Here is a 13780-nt window from a genome sequence, read left to right on the forward strand (position 1 = left end):
GTACTCGGTGCCTTTGGTCGTTCTGTCGGTGCCCCATGGGGTCCTTTCGTATACTGTGTTGGCTGCACAATTCTTCAAGGGATATTCTGCCTTGGTGAGATTGCTTCCGCCAGCAATTCCCGATGGGCTGCTGACCGCTTGCAAAAACAGGCATGATCTGGAAGATGAACCCATACACCATGCCTAGAGGGTTTTGCATTGGTTCGTTGGATCGGCAACAGTCTTGCAACCCCATATCCTTAATACGATGTCTCAGCCCAGACAGTGATTTCTAGCTTTGGAGCCTTTCTTCTAACGGGCGTAGCTTTTGCGTTTTCTTTCGCGACGAGTCTGGCGGTGTTAAAGCCCAAGACATGGGGAGACTCTCACCAAGCGTATGTACATTTGATATGTCACTTCGCATCATTTATCTTATGCTTTTCTCCGCTCTTTTCCCTCTAGATCTCTGAATTGGCGCCCAGCCTATAGCATTCCCATCATCATATTCCCTATCGTTGGAACCGCCATTTACGTCGCCTTTGTCGTCAAATTTAATTCTGTTCACCCTACCGATGATTTTCACTGCGACTCGACCAACCCAGAATGGTCAGTAGTAGCCATACCCCCTCCAGACAACATCTAAAAGTACCTGTTTTTAGGGTGCGCTTTTTGGGATATTCAGGGTTACCCTTCGTTCTATCCATCCCCTCCTTCTACATATCTATCAAGTCGATCCTTCGAGTTAACAAAACCAACAAACACCTTAAGCGATCACGACACGCAGACGTGGACGATGACGCCTTTACACCCGTCCCCATCTCACGCAAGCGGGATACTCTTCAGATGGTGGAAAGTCATATCATGCCCTCACGCCCGCCATCAGTGCAGTTCTCCGTACTCCCAAATCGTGAACCTATAAGCCCGTCGATATCAAGCCCATCTCTCTCGCCCCACAAATTCCATCTCCCCTTCACCACTCCCGTTCGCGAATCATCTTCATCGCCAGACACCGAGCGTCGCAGTTCGCCTGTCTCTTCCTCCTTTCCGACTTTTATCAATCCTGCGACTGAGGTGTGCTCGATGGAGGAGCCGAAGAAGGGAGTGTCGTCGGAATTCTCAACGCGGAGCGAGGTGAAGGAAAGCAGGGACTGGCGAGATGCGACGGCGCTTGAAAACATAGATGATATTGCGATCGAAACGGGCGATGATAAGTCTGGATCAATGAAGTGGAACGTGGATGATGCTGCAAAGTCAGACTATGACATTGGGAAAGAAGATGATATGCTGTCGAGAGAGTTTGGGAGTGATTCTTACAGTCCACGACCACCCTCGAGGCCGTTTTCCGTCACTGGTAAGTATCTGCAAGCTCTTTCCTGCCTACATACATACTCACTTCACGTAGGTCCACATAAAGGACGCCGTCGTGTACATCCGAACCTTTCTCCCGCTATATGGCGATTGATCATCTTCCAAGTGTACGTGTAATTCCAACCTTGATGACATTTATTTACTGACTCTATTTTAGCGCATTCGCAAGTATGCAACTCCTTACATGCATATCAACGCTCGTCGATGTTATTAGCCGACGTGCTCAGCCTTCTCCCTTGGGTACACAACATTTTACCCTCCTGTTTGTAGCATGGGGCCCCGTCATCGTTTTTGGTAAGTTTAGTCCTCTTCTTTAGACCAGCCGCTGAACTTGCGTAGGTCGTCTTCCTGAGGTTCGCCAACGCATAATAACATGGCCGTGGAAATCATGACAAGAATCCCACTACCGATATCTATACATAGATTGTACTATCTATTCGTCTTACATGAAACAATAAATCCAGGTTTAAAGATAAGATAATCAGGAATCGAGGCTACTGCAGACCACGTCGGGAAACAAAGTTTTCCAGATCTTGTGCTGTGGCTACGGCCAACACGAATTTGCGATCGTAGTCTGTGACTAAAGACGAAGCGATTCAGCAGCTGACGAGTTTCTAGATTAGAGCAAGGGTGCGTACCCAAAGCAAAGATGTTCGTTTTCAGGAATTCTTCAAGATCCACCAACGAGGTCAAAGGCGTTATCACTTTGTAGGGTTCTGACGATGTGCGCTTGAACTTTGTCATGTATTGGCTTACTTTGTCGTCCTGTACGGAGGAAAGTGATATCAGATCCACTGGCCCAAGATAGAAACACACAAGAGACGAACAGGGTTCGCATTGCCTGCTTCCCATCTCTCCTTCAATCTCGCAACATCGACATATCCCAATGGCCGTCGGTTTCGATCAAGTACACTAAAGAAAGATCGGTCAACAGGTCTGAATACTGCAGTAAATAAGAACGCACGGAATGTGCGAGAAGTCGCGCTCATATGCGAAATCTATTGCTCGCGAGATTGCTTCACCTGCAGGTAAGGAGAAGGCTGGAGGTAATTGTAGGTCCTGGTAACGGGATCAGCAATTGAAAATGGCGATTGAAATTGAAATATACCTCGACAACAGCACCACGATATTTATCTGAAGGTAAGTTTGGGAGGTGTGCACTGATTAGTGTTGCCGCCATGAGAGTGGACTCGGAAGTAATTAGGGTTAGGTTCAGTCATATAACGAGCACGTAGTTGGGATCGAATTGGAACCTGTTCCCAACTATCATGTCCTCCTCTTCTGTTGAACCCCGTCCCATCCGCCGTCTCCAAGAATCCCTCATAAACCGCATTGCAGCCGGAGAAGTACCTTAAATTCACTATCCCCGCGAACTCTATCAATGACCAGCGAAGATTATACACAGGCCAGCTTCAGCGCTGAAAGAGCTCCTCGAAAATAGCCTGGACGCTGGTGCCACGTCAATACGCGTCATAGTTAAGGATGGGGGCATGAAGCTCCTACAAATCCAGGATAATGGGTGTGGAATACGCGTGAGTTCGTGTACATCCCGAAGTCAGGCATATTAATGACTCTTGCAGAAAAGCGACCTTCCCATCTTGGCGGAAAGATTCACGACCTCGAAGCTCTCGACATTTTCAGATTTGTCGCGTATAGCTACATATGGGTTTAGAGGAGAGGCGTTAGCGTCCATCTCTCACGTTGCGCACCTCTCTGTCATCACCAAAACCAAGTCGGATACATGCGCTTGGAAGTCAGTACTCTTCCCAATTTCAAGGGTGGGGCTGACACGTCGGTTATTAGGGCCTATTATCTAGACGGAAGTCTCGTTGAACCCAAGCCAGGACAGACACCTGACCCAAAACCGTGTGCTGGTAACGACGGGACTATCATCAACGTGCGTCGTCGCTTAACTCCTCCACTCATCATATCGATGCGTCAGTTCAGATAGAAGACCTTTTTTACAACACTCTGACGCGTCTTTCCAGTATTCGAAGTACCTCGGAGGAGTATGCCCGCATCCTTGACGTTCTCACCAAATATTCTGTTCACAACCCTAAAATTGCCTTCCTTTGCAAAAAAGTGACTCTCTAGATCTCCGTTTTTTAAAACCTGATTCATGAGCTGCTTTATAGGCCGGTTCCGCAGCGCCTGATCTTTCTACGCCTTCAGATTCAGAGATTTCCCATGCGATCCGATTGCTTTATGGTCACAGTATAGCGAAGGAGCTTATCAACGTGAAGGTTTCGTCTAAAGACAAGCCAGAGCCAAAGCTCTCTGGCAACGAGGAAGATGATGAGATGAATGGTGACTCCGAGGAAGACAATGACGAATCTGAATCGTGGAGTGCTGAAAGCTATTTCACAAATACAAATTATCAGGCAAAGAAGATGGTCTTCCTATTGTTTATCAACCGTAGGTCGTCATATTCTGGGACCATAACAATTGATGACGCGTTGTTAGATCGCTTGGTGGAGTCTCCCAGAATGAAACGCTCTCTTGAAGCCGTTTATCACACTATTTTACCGAAAGGCGCGTCGCCTTTCGTATACTTAAGGTCTGTGCAAGTCGGATTCGCAGGTCGGATTATCGGTTGAACTACCCTAGCTTGAACATCGACCCTCGAGCGGTGGATGTCAATGTGCATCCAACAAAGCGAGAAGTGCACTTTTTGAACGAGGATGCCATTATTGAGCGTGTTTCGGACGCAATCCAACAAGCCCTGGCTGCTCAAGGAAAGTCAAGAGCTTTCGAGTATCAAGTAAGTCTCTTTCTGCGGCCTTGTATCTTTCTGAAACTTATTCAGACTCTGCTAAATGGGGGTCTTGCTGGTCACACGAATCCTTCCTCAAAAACTCGTCCAAGCAAAGAACAAGAACATGAAACAGACGGACCTGAGGCCTCAGCTTCTTTATCGTTTAGTTGCGTTCCAAAAAATTCGAAGAGGATGAGTGCTGACCTCTTTGTAGCTGGAATTGTAATCAAGAAAAGGACCTATTCCCAACACAAAGTCAGAACGTCACTCCAAGATAGAACTCTGGATTCGATGTTCCCCGTTGTTAATCCGGCTCAATTGGAGAAATCTTCGGCCAACCCTTCAGATACCCAAAGCCCTACACCCAAATCTCGAGACATCAAGGAATCTGAATGTTTCCTCACCTCTGTTCAAGACCTTAGAAAGGCTTTGGTGAAAGGGAAACACAGACGTACGTTTTCTATCGTGATCTTATTTATTCTACGTCCTCATCACCTGCATATCACAGAATTGACCGAAATTCTTGAGAAACATACTTTTGTTGGAATTGCCGATCTTCAGCGATGCCTCTCCCTGATCCAGTATTCGACCAAACTGTACCTCATTAACCATGCTGCACTAGCGTAAGTCCATCTTAGCCCCCGCTCCTCAAAGTGACACACAACTGGGCAGTGATGAACTCTTCTATCAACTTGGAGTGCGCCAATTTGGCGATTTTAGTCGCCTCAAATTGGAACCTCCACCTATCCTTCGCGACATGATAGAAATTGCCGTCAATGCTGAAAACTCTACGGAGGACAGCCCATTGAGCAAAACTCAGATCATAGATGTACGTTATCCCATCATATGTTACACAATGCGTACATTCTGACTTACGGCAGCGAATCGAAGACATCCTCATGACCCGACGGGAGATGTTGGCGGAATATTTCTCTCTCACCATTTCGGAGTCTGGTCTTGTTGAAAGTCTTCCCCTGCTACTACGGGATTACATTCCAAATCTCGATAACCTTCCAAGTTTTTTGATGCGTCTTGGACCTCAGGTATCTGCGTCTTTCCTTCGAATTCCTTCTACATAGGCTGAATGAGTGACTTCGCGCAGGTGGACTGGACATCGGAAAAAGAATGTTTCGAGTCTTTTCTTCGAGAATTGGCTTACTTTTACACTCCATTGTCTCCATTGCTGCGAGACCCCTCTGAATCTGAGAGTCATGCTGATCAACTGAAAGCTGAACAGTGGCAGATCCAACATATTCTCTTCCCAGCCATGCGTCGGTACCTTGTAGCGCCGAAATCCCTCCTTGATCGAGATGTTGTCCAGATAGCAAATCTCCCTGACCTTTACAAGGTCTTCGAGCGATGTTAAAGTAATGATTACGATACATGGACAGACAGTAAGTATGGATGGGCAGTCTAATTTACAAGTTGCTATGGTACACGTACGATAATGTATAATGTCAGTACTTTTGATGAATTGAGGGGGAAAAATGCAGTTAAATAGATATAGAGCGAATGTCTGAAAATCCTAATGATGGCGAACTCCGTTTGGGGTACTTTTCTGGGTGTATGGGGAATCAAAAATGAATGCATCGACGTCTGAATCGCTGTCGGAATCTTCGTCCGAGTCTACAAAGTATTCCGATCCTCCTATTCGGAACACATCGAGGAATGGCGTTTGGGGGGTGTCATTGACAGTATCTGAGGCTGTCGATTTGGCGAGAATGGCGGCAATGCGAGCTTCTAGTCTTCGGGTTGGCAGAGGGAGAGGGTTCCCATCTTGGGTTGAATCGCCGGCTTGGAAGTAGTTATTGAGGTCATGTAGGTTTTTGACCAGGCCACCAAGATCCTCTGTTACGCGAGTTTCTACGGAAGCCAACGCTGAAACCTCTGGTTCGAATTCAATACGAGACGGCCTTGACGGCATGGAGCATGTATCGAATACTGCCAGCATATTATCTCGGCAATTCCCTTGAAGAACGTCAGCTTGAGCAATGGACCATCCAGACTCTTCAGGAACCCCAAATACTGTCGTAACCGAGTCTGCGTCGAGCTTCAACGGAAGGTTGCCAACGTGCATACTCATGCGTAAAACATGCCGTGCAGCTGGGCCGCCGGACATTGCCATAGGTTCCTCCAAGACGTCAAGGGCCTGAGGGGCGAGATCGGTTTCGAGGAGGCGAAGGAGCGGCATGAGAAGCTCTGAATCAAGAAGTCCCATGGGGTTGCGTGTTCCTCTTTGCTGGAAAAACACCTTCAAGATTTGCATCGCTTGTATTCTCAGCCAGGATTCTTTGTTCAGAACAAGTCCAAGTAGCAAGGTCACGATTTCGGTCCAGTTGTGAAGGCCGTAATACTCTCGAAGACTGGAAACCGATTGGCGAAGAAAGTCATCCCGTGTCCTAAAATGACCTTTTGCAAAGGAATTCATTATCTTTTGGATGCTTTGCTTTCCCTCCTTGGCTGAAAGAATGCCAATGTCCTCCGCAAAGTCACCCAGAGAAGTGTCTTGCTGGTCCATTGCATACAGACACCAAGGCAGGGCTGCTGTGTACAAATCCCGCACACGTCCCTCAGAAGGGTCAACGAGGCGATCGTCATGGACTTTCGCAAGGGTTCGCAAGATGTTCATGGTCATGGCGGAGGTGGTCGATGACCGCAATCCCTTCAGTAAGGCTGGCTGAAGGTAAGGCGAGCCTTTCCAGTCACTCGGGCGCTGAGACAGCAAAAAATCCACAACACCCTCGTCGTGTAAATCAACCTTCCGGAGTAGGATATCGAGAAGAGAAAGAGTCTGCGTAAATTCCCGTTCAACGGTCGTGGACAAACAAGCAGCTGCACACCAGAATAGCTGAGGAAGAAGCGATTTATCAAGGTCATCCGTATTCGCAATAGCACTTAGGGTCAAGAAAATTTCGGAGGTAAAAGATTGGATGTTTTTGTCTGATGCAGCAACAGTATTTGAAAGGCGACCCAGCAGCAGAGCGAGATCGGCCTTCTTGACACGAGGCATAAGTGCTCTAAAAGTCTGAAGAGATCGAAAAGCAATAGCTCGGATTGAGCACGATGTCCCCCAAATTAAGGCCAAGGAGCCCCATTGACCAACCAGGTTTGGAGCTAAAGGTTCCAAGAAGCCAATAACCTGTCGACAGATCCACCTCATTTTCGGTTCAGCCTCAGCACTAGAATCCTCTTCCTTCCAATAGTGGCTTGTGGCGTCCTTTTCTAGCTTAGCTAGTGCTGCTTTGACTGCTGAGCGACTTCGGGTGGCTGAACGTTCGGGGAGCTCATCATACCCTGGTGTCCAGCAGCGAAGTAACTGGAATAGCATACCCCGTGCCCGGTCCCGCAAAAACGGTATCCGGTGATCCAGGTGCGTAAGTAGAACATGGAGGAGAGTGGGTAGCTCGGGTTTCATCTCCCAGTAACGCTGCAATGCAACGTCTGTGAGGAAAAGCCAAGCAAATTGTGCCGACCCCAGTGTCAGACGCGGTTGCTCAGCAAATAAGACATCAAGCTCCTCCCAGAGTTCCAGATCATCGGCTTCAGGAAAGATCAACTTGTGATCAAAAATAGGAAGCATTCGAGCGGGTTCGATGACAGAACACAACTCTCCGAAGACCTGAGGGCCTATGGGTGTCTGAGACAGACATGCAACAATGTTTGCAGCACATCGTATGAAAATGGTACTGCCAACTTTGTGACATTGCTCCAGGAGGAATCTCACTGAGGCATGACCATTTGATTGGTTGGGGGGCTCCACCAACCTTGTCCACAGTGCAAGAATTTGTTCTGAGTGAGTCGTGCCATAGCGCAAGGACAAAGACATGAGATGGTACAGGGAGGTAAGACCCGACTGTGAGAGGCGGGACTTGTCATCGGTCATGAGGTTGATGTTGGAAATCCAAAATTCTAGGCTCTGAAGCAGCAGCAGGACTGCATTGGTATCATAAGCTTCGCCCGGCAAATGAGGAAGCCAGTTTCCAAGCTGCGCCAGCATGATGGTCGCTTGCTCCGGATGTTCCCCGGCAAGGAAGTCCGAGATTAACCGGTGGGCATGAATGTAAGTGCCGGCTGCGAGGCTTCCCACCGTGGCTTCAAAGTTTGACATTGTCAACAAACCGGATGACTGTTGGTGAATAGCTTCGAGGATATTAAATGACTGCATGCGGATCTGAACTGTAGGGTGTCGCAGATTCGTCAACCCCAGGCAAACAACCTGACAAAAGGAAAGGTCATGGGCTTCGTCGCAGACCACATCGCAGATAACCTCGAAGACCCTCTCATTGCTAGTGTCCAGTTTTTCTGTCACTATCGAAGCCCTTCCCAACGCTTCTTGAAGAAATTCACTGTCGGCACCACTTTGGGCTAGAATGGACTTTAAGGCTTTCCTAAGAACAGAGTCTTTTAACCATAGCGCACTTCTAGATTGCGTGAACTATTTACCTTCCCCTAACTTGACTTGGCTGGTGAGGTGAAGCAAGAATGGCACTCAAACGATCCAACAGACCCAAAGGAGTAAGTGGTTTAGTGAACTCGGAAGGTTCGCGATCAGTGGGAGATGTAGAAGCAGTATCTGGAGGAAAGAAAGCCTTATGCTATACATCGAATCAGTCAGATCGTTGTCTACTGAAGAAAATGTACTGACACATAATGACGCCAGAGCCCCAATTGCTGCGTGGGATAACAGCACCGCTTCATGTCTAAACCGTTCTTGCAGTTCAGCAGCTTCGTCCTGGCTCTCAGCGGATTCGGAAACAGCTCTTTGCATGAGGTTAAATCGCCGTTTGACAGCGTCTGACTGATACCCAACCTGACACCACTCTTCACAGAGTCGATAAAGAGATAAATGCATGTGGGGTGGAATAAATCGATCAGAATCTTTCAAGGTCGCCAGACCATCAAAAAGCCGTTCAACTGTACCACAGAAGTAACGACGCAGTCGTTGTAAAGTATGATTCTGCCGCATTTCAGCGGTGCTCAGGAACGCCTGAGTATTGCGCACAAATTTGAGAACGTTTGCGAGAGCCGCTTGCCTTCCTGCAGATCGTTGTTGCTGCAAACAATGTGCAGTGAGGCAATATATGCGAGCAACTGCCGATTGAAGGCGTTCTTGGCGACGGTTACGCTCTACTTGGAGAGGCCCGCCTCCCAACTTTGATCCTTCATGCAATTGTCTACCTGCCATGCCGCCAGGGCCATGGTCCGCGCTGGATCCTGATCCAGGCTTGCTCCTTGGGTCATCGTAAAACTGGCGACCTGCAAGAAGGCTAAGGTCTTCCAGAAGTTGGGGATATGTGTTAGAAGGAAAGGAACTGATGCAAACCACTGCAGCATCACGAAATGGTGTGTATTCTGAGTCGAGAAAGGGAGTGAGGTATCTAAATAAACCACGGGTACTTGAAAGTCGCTCGCGTTCGAAATTTGCATCCGAGGCACCCCGTGAGTGAAGGGGTGTGAAGGCGGGACGTGAAGCGTCAGGAAGTGCAGCAGTAGAACACAAGATCTTGACCCATAGATGCCACTGGTCGACCAGATGCTTGTTGTCCTTGACGAGTTTCACTCCGTCTCGTTCCATATTCGATGTTGAACGAGTGAGCCCTGCTGGAACTCTGCTGCTCAAACCAGCAAGGTGCGAAATGGTCGGATGGTATCTAGAAGCTGCTGAGACAACGATATTGCGGAGTAAGCCCAGCGTAAATCCCGGATTGTTCATGCATGTTTGCAAGAACGCAGGAAAGATATAACGCCAAAGAAATGGATCTCGTTCGTTCTTGCCTTCCGCTATCCGGAGCAGAAGGCTTTCACGTTTTAGCTCCCTCCATTGCTCAAGACGGACTAACTGCGCCTTATTAAGAAGTTCATCGAAACCGAACAAGAAGGAACTGTTTTCTCCTTTCTCATGTAGACGTCCAATAAAGTAGAAGTGCGAGTCATCGGAGGAGAGGAGCGTTGACCTATGGGGAAGAATGAGTCCCAAAAGGCGAGCAACTTTAACTCCAGATTCATGAATCGTGGCCGACTCGTGGGACAGCAGAAACAAGGCGGCAGTTTCAATATCATCACATCTCGTCAGGATAGTCTGTTTCTCCTCTGCTAGTAGTCCAGATGAGGGAAGGACAATGTTCCGGACCCAATCTTCTACTATGGCAACCCAGACGGCAAGTAGCTGCGAGCTCTCCACGAACAGCTTGATGCCAGCTGCTTCGTGGGCGATACGATTCGGGTTGAAGAGAAATGCAGAGAACCGTTCTACGACGGTCATGGCATGACCACGATCTTCCATGAATCGCTTCAGAGCAGCTCCAGCCACCTGTGCCAACGTCGGCTCCACATGAATGACGCCTCGAAGCAGCATGTCGATAGCGTCTTCAAGGGCGATTGAAGGATGCAAGCAACGAGGCCAAGACTGAAAGCATGTTTGGAGCAGAGAGACATGAGGTGATGAATGTGTTGGGTAGGCTGTAGTAACCCCATCCACTTGGCGTCGAACCACAAAGTTATGCGTTTCCTCATACGAGACATTGAGCCGTGAATATGACCACTGGTCGTCAAAAATACACATGTGTCCCACAGCATTACCACAGAATGTGGCGATCGAAGCTAGTGTCGTGCCCACACGGTCAAGAAAATCCTTGATCACAGCCTTTGACTGTAGAGAGGCAGGAAGATACGCCGATGACGACGGATAATCCTCCTTTGTAGGGGGAACAGAGAAATCGCTGATCGATGGCCATGATGGTGAGGTGGCTTCGCTTTCCAATACATGAAGTGAAAGAAGAATAGCCCTAACTGCAATGGATGTCCTCTCAGGCGCCAATGCACTCCCAATATTACCAGACTTCTGCAGAGAGCTAATCGTGGGCTCTTGCATGAGTTCAAGACAAAAGTCTCGCCCGAACTCAAAATGTCGCGAAAGAACAAAATGGATGATGTAAACCAAGGGTGCCAAGTGTTCATCTGGAGGATAAATCGTGAGTCGATTGGGAGGGAAGAATTGCTTCAGCACATTCTCGAGCTTTGTGAGGGTCGTAGATGGGGATTCTTGACAGCGGTAGAGATATGTCCAAATGAGACGCAAAATCCCATTCATCACTATGGCACGATATGGTCTATCCTAGAGAGCAACCTGGTGAATCACAAGTAAGGTTCTTTGAGTAGGTCAATCATACCTTCAACTTTGACATCGAACTCTCGAAACAAGATGGCCAATGTTTCAGAAAATGTTGTTGAGGAGCCATGCAGAGACTGGTGATTGCAAGAGGAAACGCAACATGCCAATACCGAGGCTTGGACATCATTTCTTTGGCCTTCGGGAAGATGATTTCGATTGCCTTTGCCCATTGTGGATTGTTTGTCTCCGCTTGTGCCGTCTCCACAAAAACATCAGTGGAATCTTTGACTACCACAAGACAGAGCTATATACCTTTCCAATAGGGTGAAGCAGCAGGATCAACGTTTCTGCAAACGCTATTTTCAAACGCAAGCCGTGGGCATTGACGTATGACTTTGATAATGACTCCATAAATTCAGCACCCTCTTCAAATGCCTCAGGTGGCCAAACCTGATAAAATATCAGAGATAAGGTATGGAGATCTAATACGTAAAAGCCACCTTGATTTTGATATGTTTCAGACCCTGTACTAGATGCTCGTATTTCATATCAAGGTCCTTTGAAACCTGACCAGAAGCCACAGGACCCAGTTCTGCCAAGAACCGATCCGTAACGGTCACAAATCTGATATCGTAGTTTGAGGAAACGCAAAAAAAAAAAAAAAAAAAAAAAAAGAAGAAAAAGACAATGTCTGTCTCACCGAATATTCGCCAGGTGACCTAGCAGAGTCGCATACAACTCCGCATTCGTTCGATGATTCGCGGACGTAGTCAAAAGCTTCAGATTCGGCTGCCGGAACTGTTCAAAGGTCGTATCTTCGAGACTATGCCCCATAGCATCACCAAGAGCATCCTTTGACAACGATTGCAGAACCGCGACGAGTGCGCGGCACATGATGTAAATCGAAGCGAGGGATTTCCGTTCATTTAGGAGACCAGGAACATCTTGAGCACGGAAGGCCCGGTTTGGGCCTGTCGACTGGGCCAGATGTGGCCGAATGATGTCGGATCCCACGTTGTCGTTCTGTGTTCGCCTCCACCGCATTATAGAGTCCAGAACAGGCTTGGCGTTCTTCTGTGCTATTATGCCTAGGGAATTGAGGGTCTCGTCAAACTTAACGTCCACACCTGGGGCCATGAATACCTCTAGCAACGGATCCTGGTCCTATTAATGGCTCAGTAAGAAGTCTGCTTGACAAATTAGAAGTAAACGAACCAAGGGGTGCCGTAAGAACGAATCAATCTTCCCCTCAGCTGACGTAGCAAAGCGCAGAAAGGTAGCGTGAAGTGCATAGTCAGAGGGAGTCTTTGGATCCATCACTACCTTGTCTTCCTCAAAATCGGATGTGGGAGGCGTGTCACTCCGATGCAGGTTGCCAAACGCATGCGGAACACGAGGAACCGGGGGAGGCGTGGAAGGGAACCCATGTCCAAGGTCACTACCGCCTTCAGACGCGTTGAATATTGACCCAGTATGAGAATGCTGTGATTTGGCGTGAGCGTGACCCTTTGGCCTAGAGCGGCCACCCTTTGACTCAGCAGCCCCGGGTGTGGGAGGCCGCTGGCCAAACGGGCTGATAGTACTTCTATTTGTCGGCTGGTTCAGGGAAGAAGTGGATCGGTTGAATGGGTTTTTTAGCACGGGATATGGCGTGTGATCAAGTTGAGGAACGGGTGGGGGCTCGCTGCTTTTTATTCCACTTTTAAAAGCATTGCGTATAGAAGCAAAGGAGGGTTTCTTGCTAAAAGCTGTACTGGTTGTCGCAATGGATGACTGGGAGGAATGTGCGAAGGGTGTATTCGGCCTGGTGGTGTAGCGAGTTGTCGCTGAGCCCGTAGATTCTATTGAAGCAGAGGAGTCTCCTCTTGTATGGGAGAAGAAACTTCGCTCCCCGAAGCCGCCAAGCGGTGTCGCAGAACCGCCTGCGCCTGGTGAATCGAGTGCTGAGTTCGGCACGCTGTAGCCACCTCCAAAACCAAAACCGGACCGCCCAAAAGGCGTTGGGCCAGCGTTCAGGTTATCATCGTCAAAGTCTACGTAGTTCAGCAATTACTGTATACAAAAGAAAAGAAAACGTACCTGGAATTGTAATTTGAATTCCTTCCGTCATTCTTTGCAGTCATAAAAGTAACTAGGGGACCAAAATGGAGATACTGCAAAGTATTCCTTTGGCCAAAAATGAGGAAGGAGAGGCCTGGAAGAAGTTGTTGGCAGATGAAAGTGTTGTTGCTGAGTCCGTGAATCCCAACAGGAGTGCGTGGGAAAGTAGTTCCAGTTGTCCGATCATCCAGCCACGTGCAAGCACTTTACTTCCTAGGCTCAAGCGCTCAAGAGTCGCCAGGCGCCTGCTGTACTTTACTGGGTTGTGCTAACTGAGTATGTCCTGGGTCATTCTAGTTTGAGTGAGGCAAGGCAATAAAAACCAGTCAATCAAGCCAAGCTCTCAGGTGATCTGAATCGGAGTCAATCCAACTTTCAATGCTCAATAATGGCTCGAAAGCTTGTTATTTTTAACCTTTCTTTTTCTTTTATTCCTCGAACTCACTATCGTATAACCACTTTCTTGA

At 48.1% G+C, this 13780-nt stretch overlaps 4 protein-coding genes across 4 annotated transcripts; 2 read left to right on the forward strand and 2 right to left on the reverse strand.

The window, feature by feature from the left end:
* The first annotated feature begins 985 nt into the window (after positions 1 to 985).
* Positions 986 to 1821, forward strand: LACBIDRAFT_293973 (uncharacterized protein). The gene is made up of 4 exons (XM_001879810.1): positions 986 to 1330; positions 1382 to 1454; positions 1505 to 1641; positions 1687 to 1821. The coding sequence occupies exons 1-4, from the start codon at positions 1060 to 1062 to the stop codon at positions 1737 to 1739; spliced, it is 534 nt and encodes a 177-aa protein (XP_001879845.1). The 5' UTR covers positions 986 to 1059; the 3' UTR covers positions 1740 to 1821.
* Positions 1822 to 1841: 20 nt separating this feature from the next.
* On the reverse strand, positions 1842 to 2527 carry LACBIDRAFT_319167 (uncharacterized protein; the record flags this gene model as incomplete). The annotated part of the gene is made up of 5 exons (XM_001880052.1): positions 1842 to 1927; positions 1986 to 2112; positions 2175 to 2259; positions 2312 to 2406; positions 2456 to 2527. 5 exons carry the CDS (start codon positions 2525 to 2527, stop codon positions 1842 to 1844), a joined length of 465 nt encoding a protein of 154 aa, XP_001880087.1.
* An 88-nt stretch (positions 2528 to 2615) lies between these two features.
* LACBIDRAFT_234236 (uncharacterized protein) lies at positions 2616 to 5468 on the forward strand (the record flags this gene model as incomplete). The annotated part of the gene is made up of 14 exons (XM_001879811.1): positions 2616 to 2693; positions 2742 to 2879; positions 2928 to 3100; positions 3151 to 3248; positions 3299 to 3429; positions 3483 to 3590; positions 3666 to 3762; positions 3811 to 3904; positions 3955 to 4112; positions 4254 to 4553; positions 4611 to 4725; positions 4775 to 4931; positions 4984 to 5145; positions 5205 to 5468. 14 exons carry the CDS (start codon positions 2616 to 2618, stop codon positions 5466 to 5468), a joined length of 2073 nt encoding a protein of 690 aa, XP_001879846.1.
* A 159-nt stretch (positions 5469 to 5627) lies between these two features.
* Positions 5628 to 13323, reverse strand: LACBIDRAFT_319169 (uncharacterized protein; the record flags this gene model as incomplete). Its single annotated transcript, XM_001880053.1, has 9 exons — positions 5628 to 8490; positions 8546 to 8697; positions 8748 to 11216; positions 11272 to 11472; positions 11526 to 11663; positions 11714 to 11837; positions 11914 to 12377; positions 12429 to 13246; positions 13293 to 13323. The coding sequence occupies 9 exons, from the start codon at positions 13321 to 13323 to the stop codon at positions 5628 to 5630; spliced, it is 7260 nt and encodes a 2419-aa protein (XP_001880088.1).
* Between the last annotated feature and the right edge of the window lie 457 nt (positions 13324 to 13780).

This window comes from Laccaria bicolor, genomic scaffold (assembly GCF_000143565.1).
Source record: "Laccaria bicolor S238N-H82 LACBIscaffold_9 genomic scaffold, whole genome shotgun sequence".
Classification (NCBI taxonomy): domain Eukaryota; kingdom Fungi; phylum Basidiomycota; class Agaricomycetes; order Agaricales; family Hydnangiaceae; genus Laccaria; species Laccaria bicolor.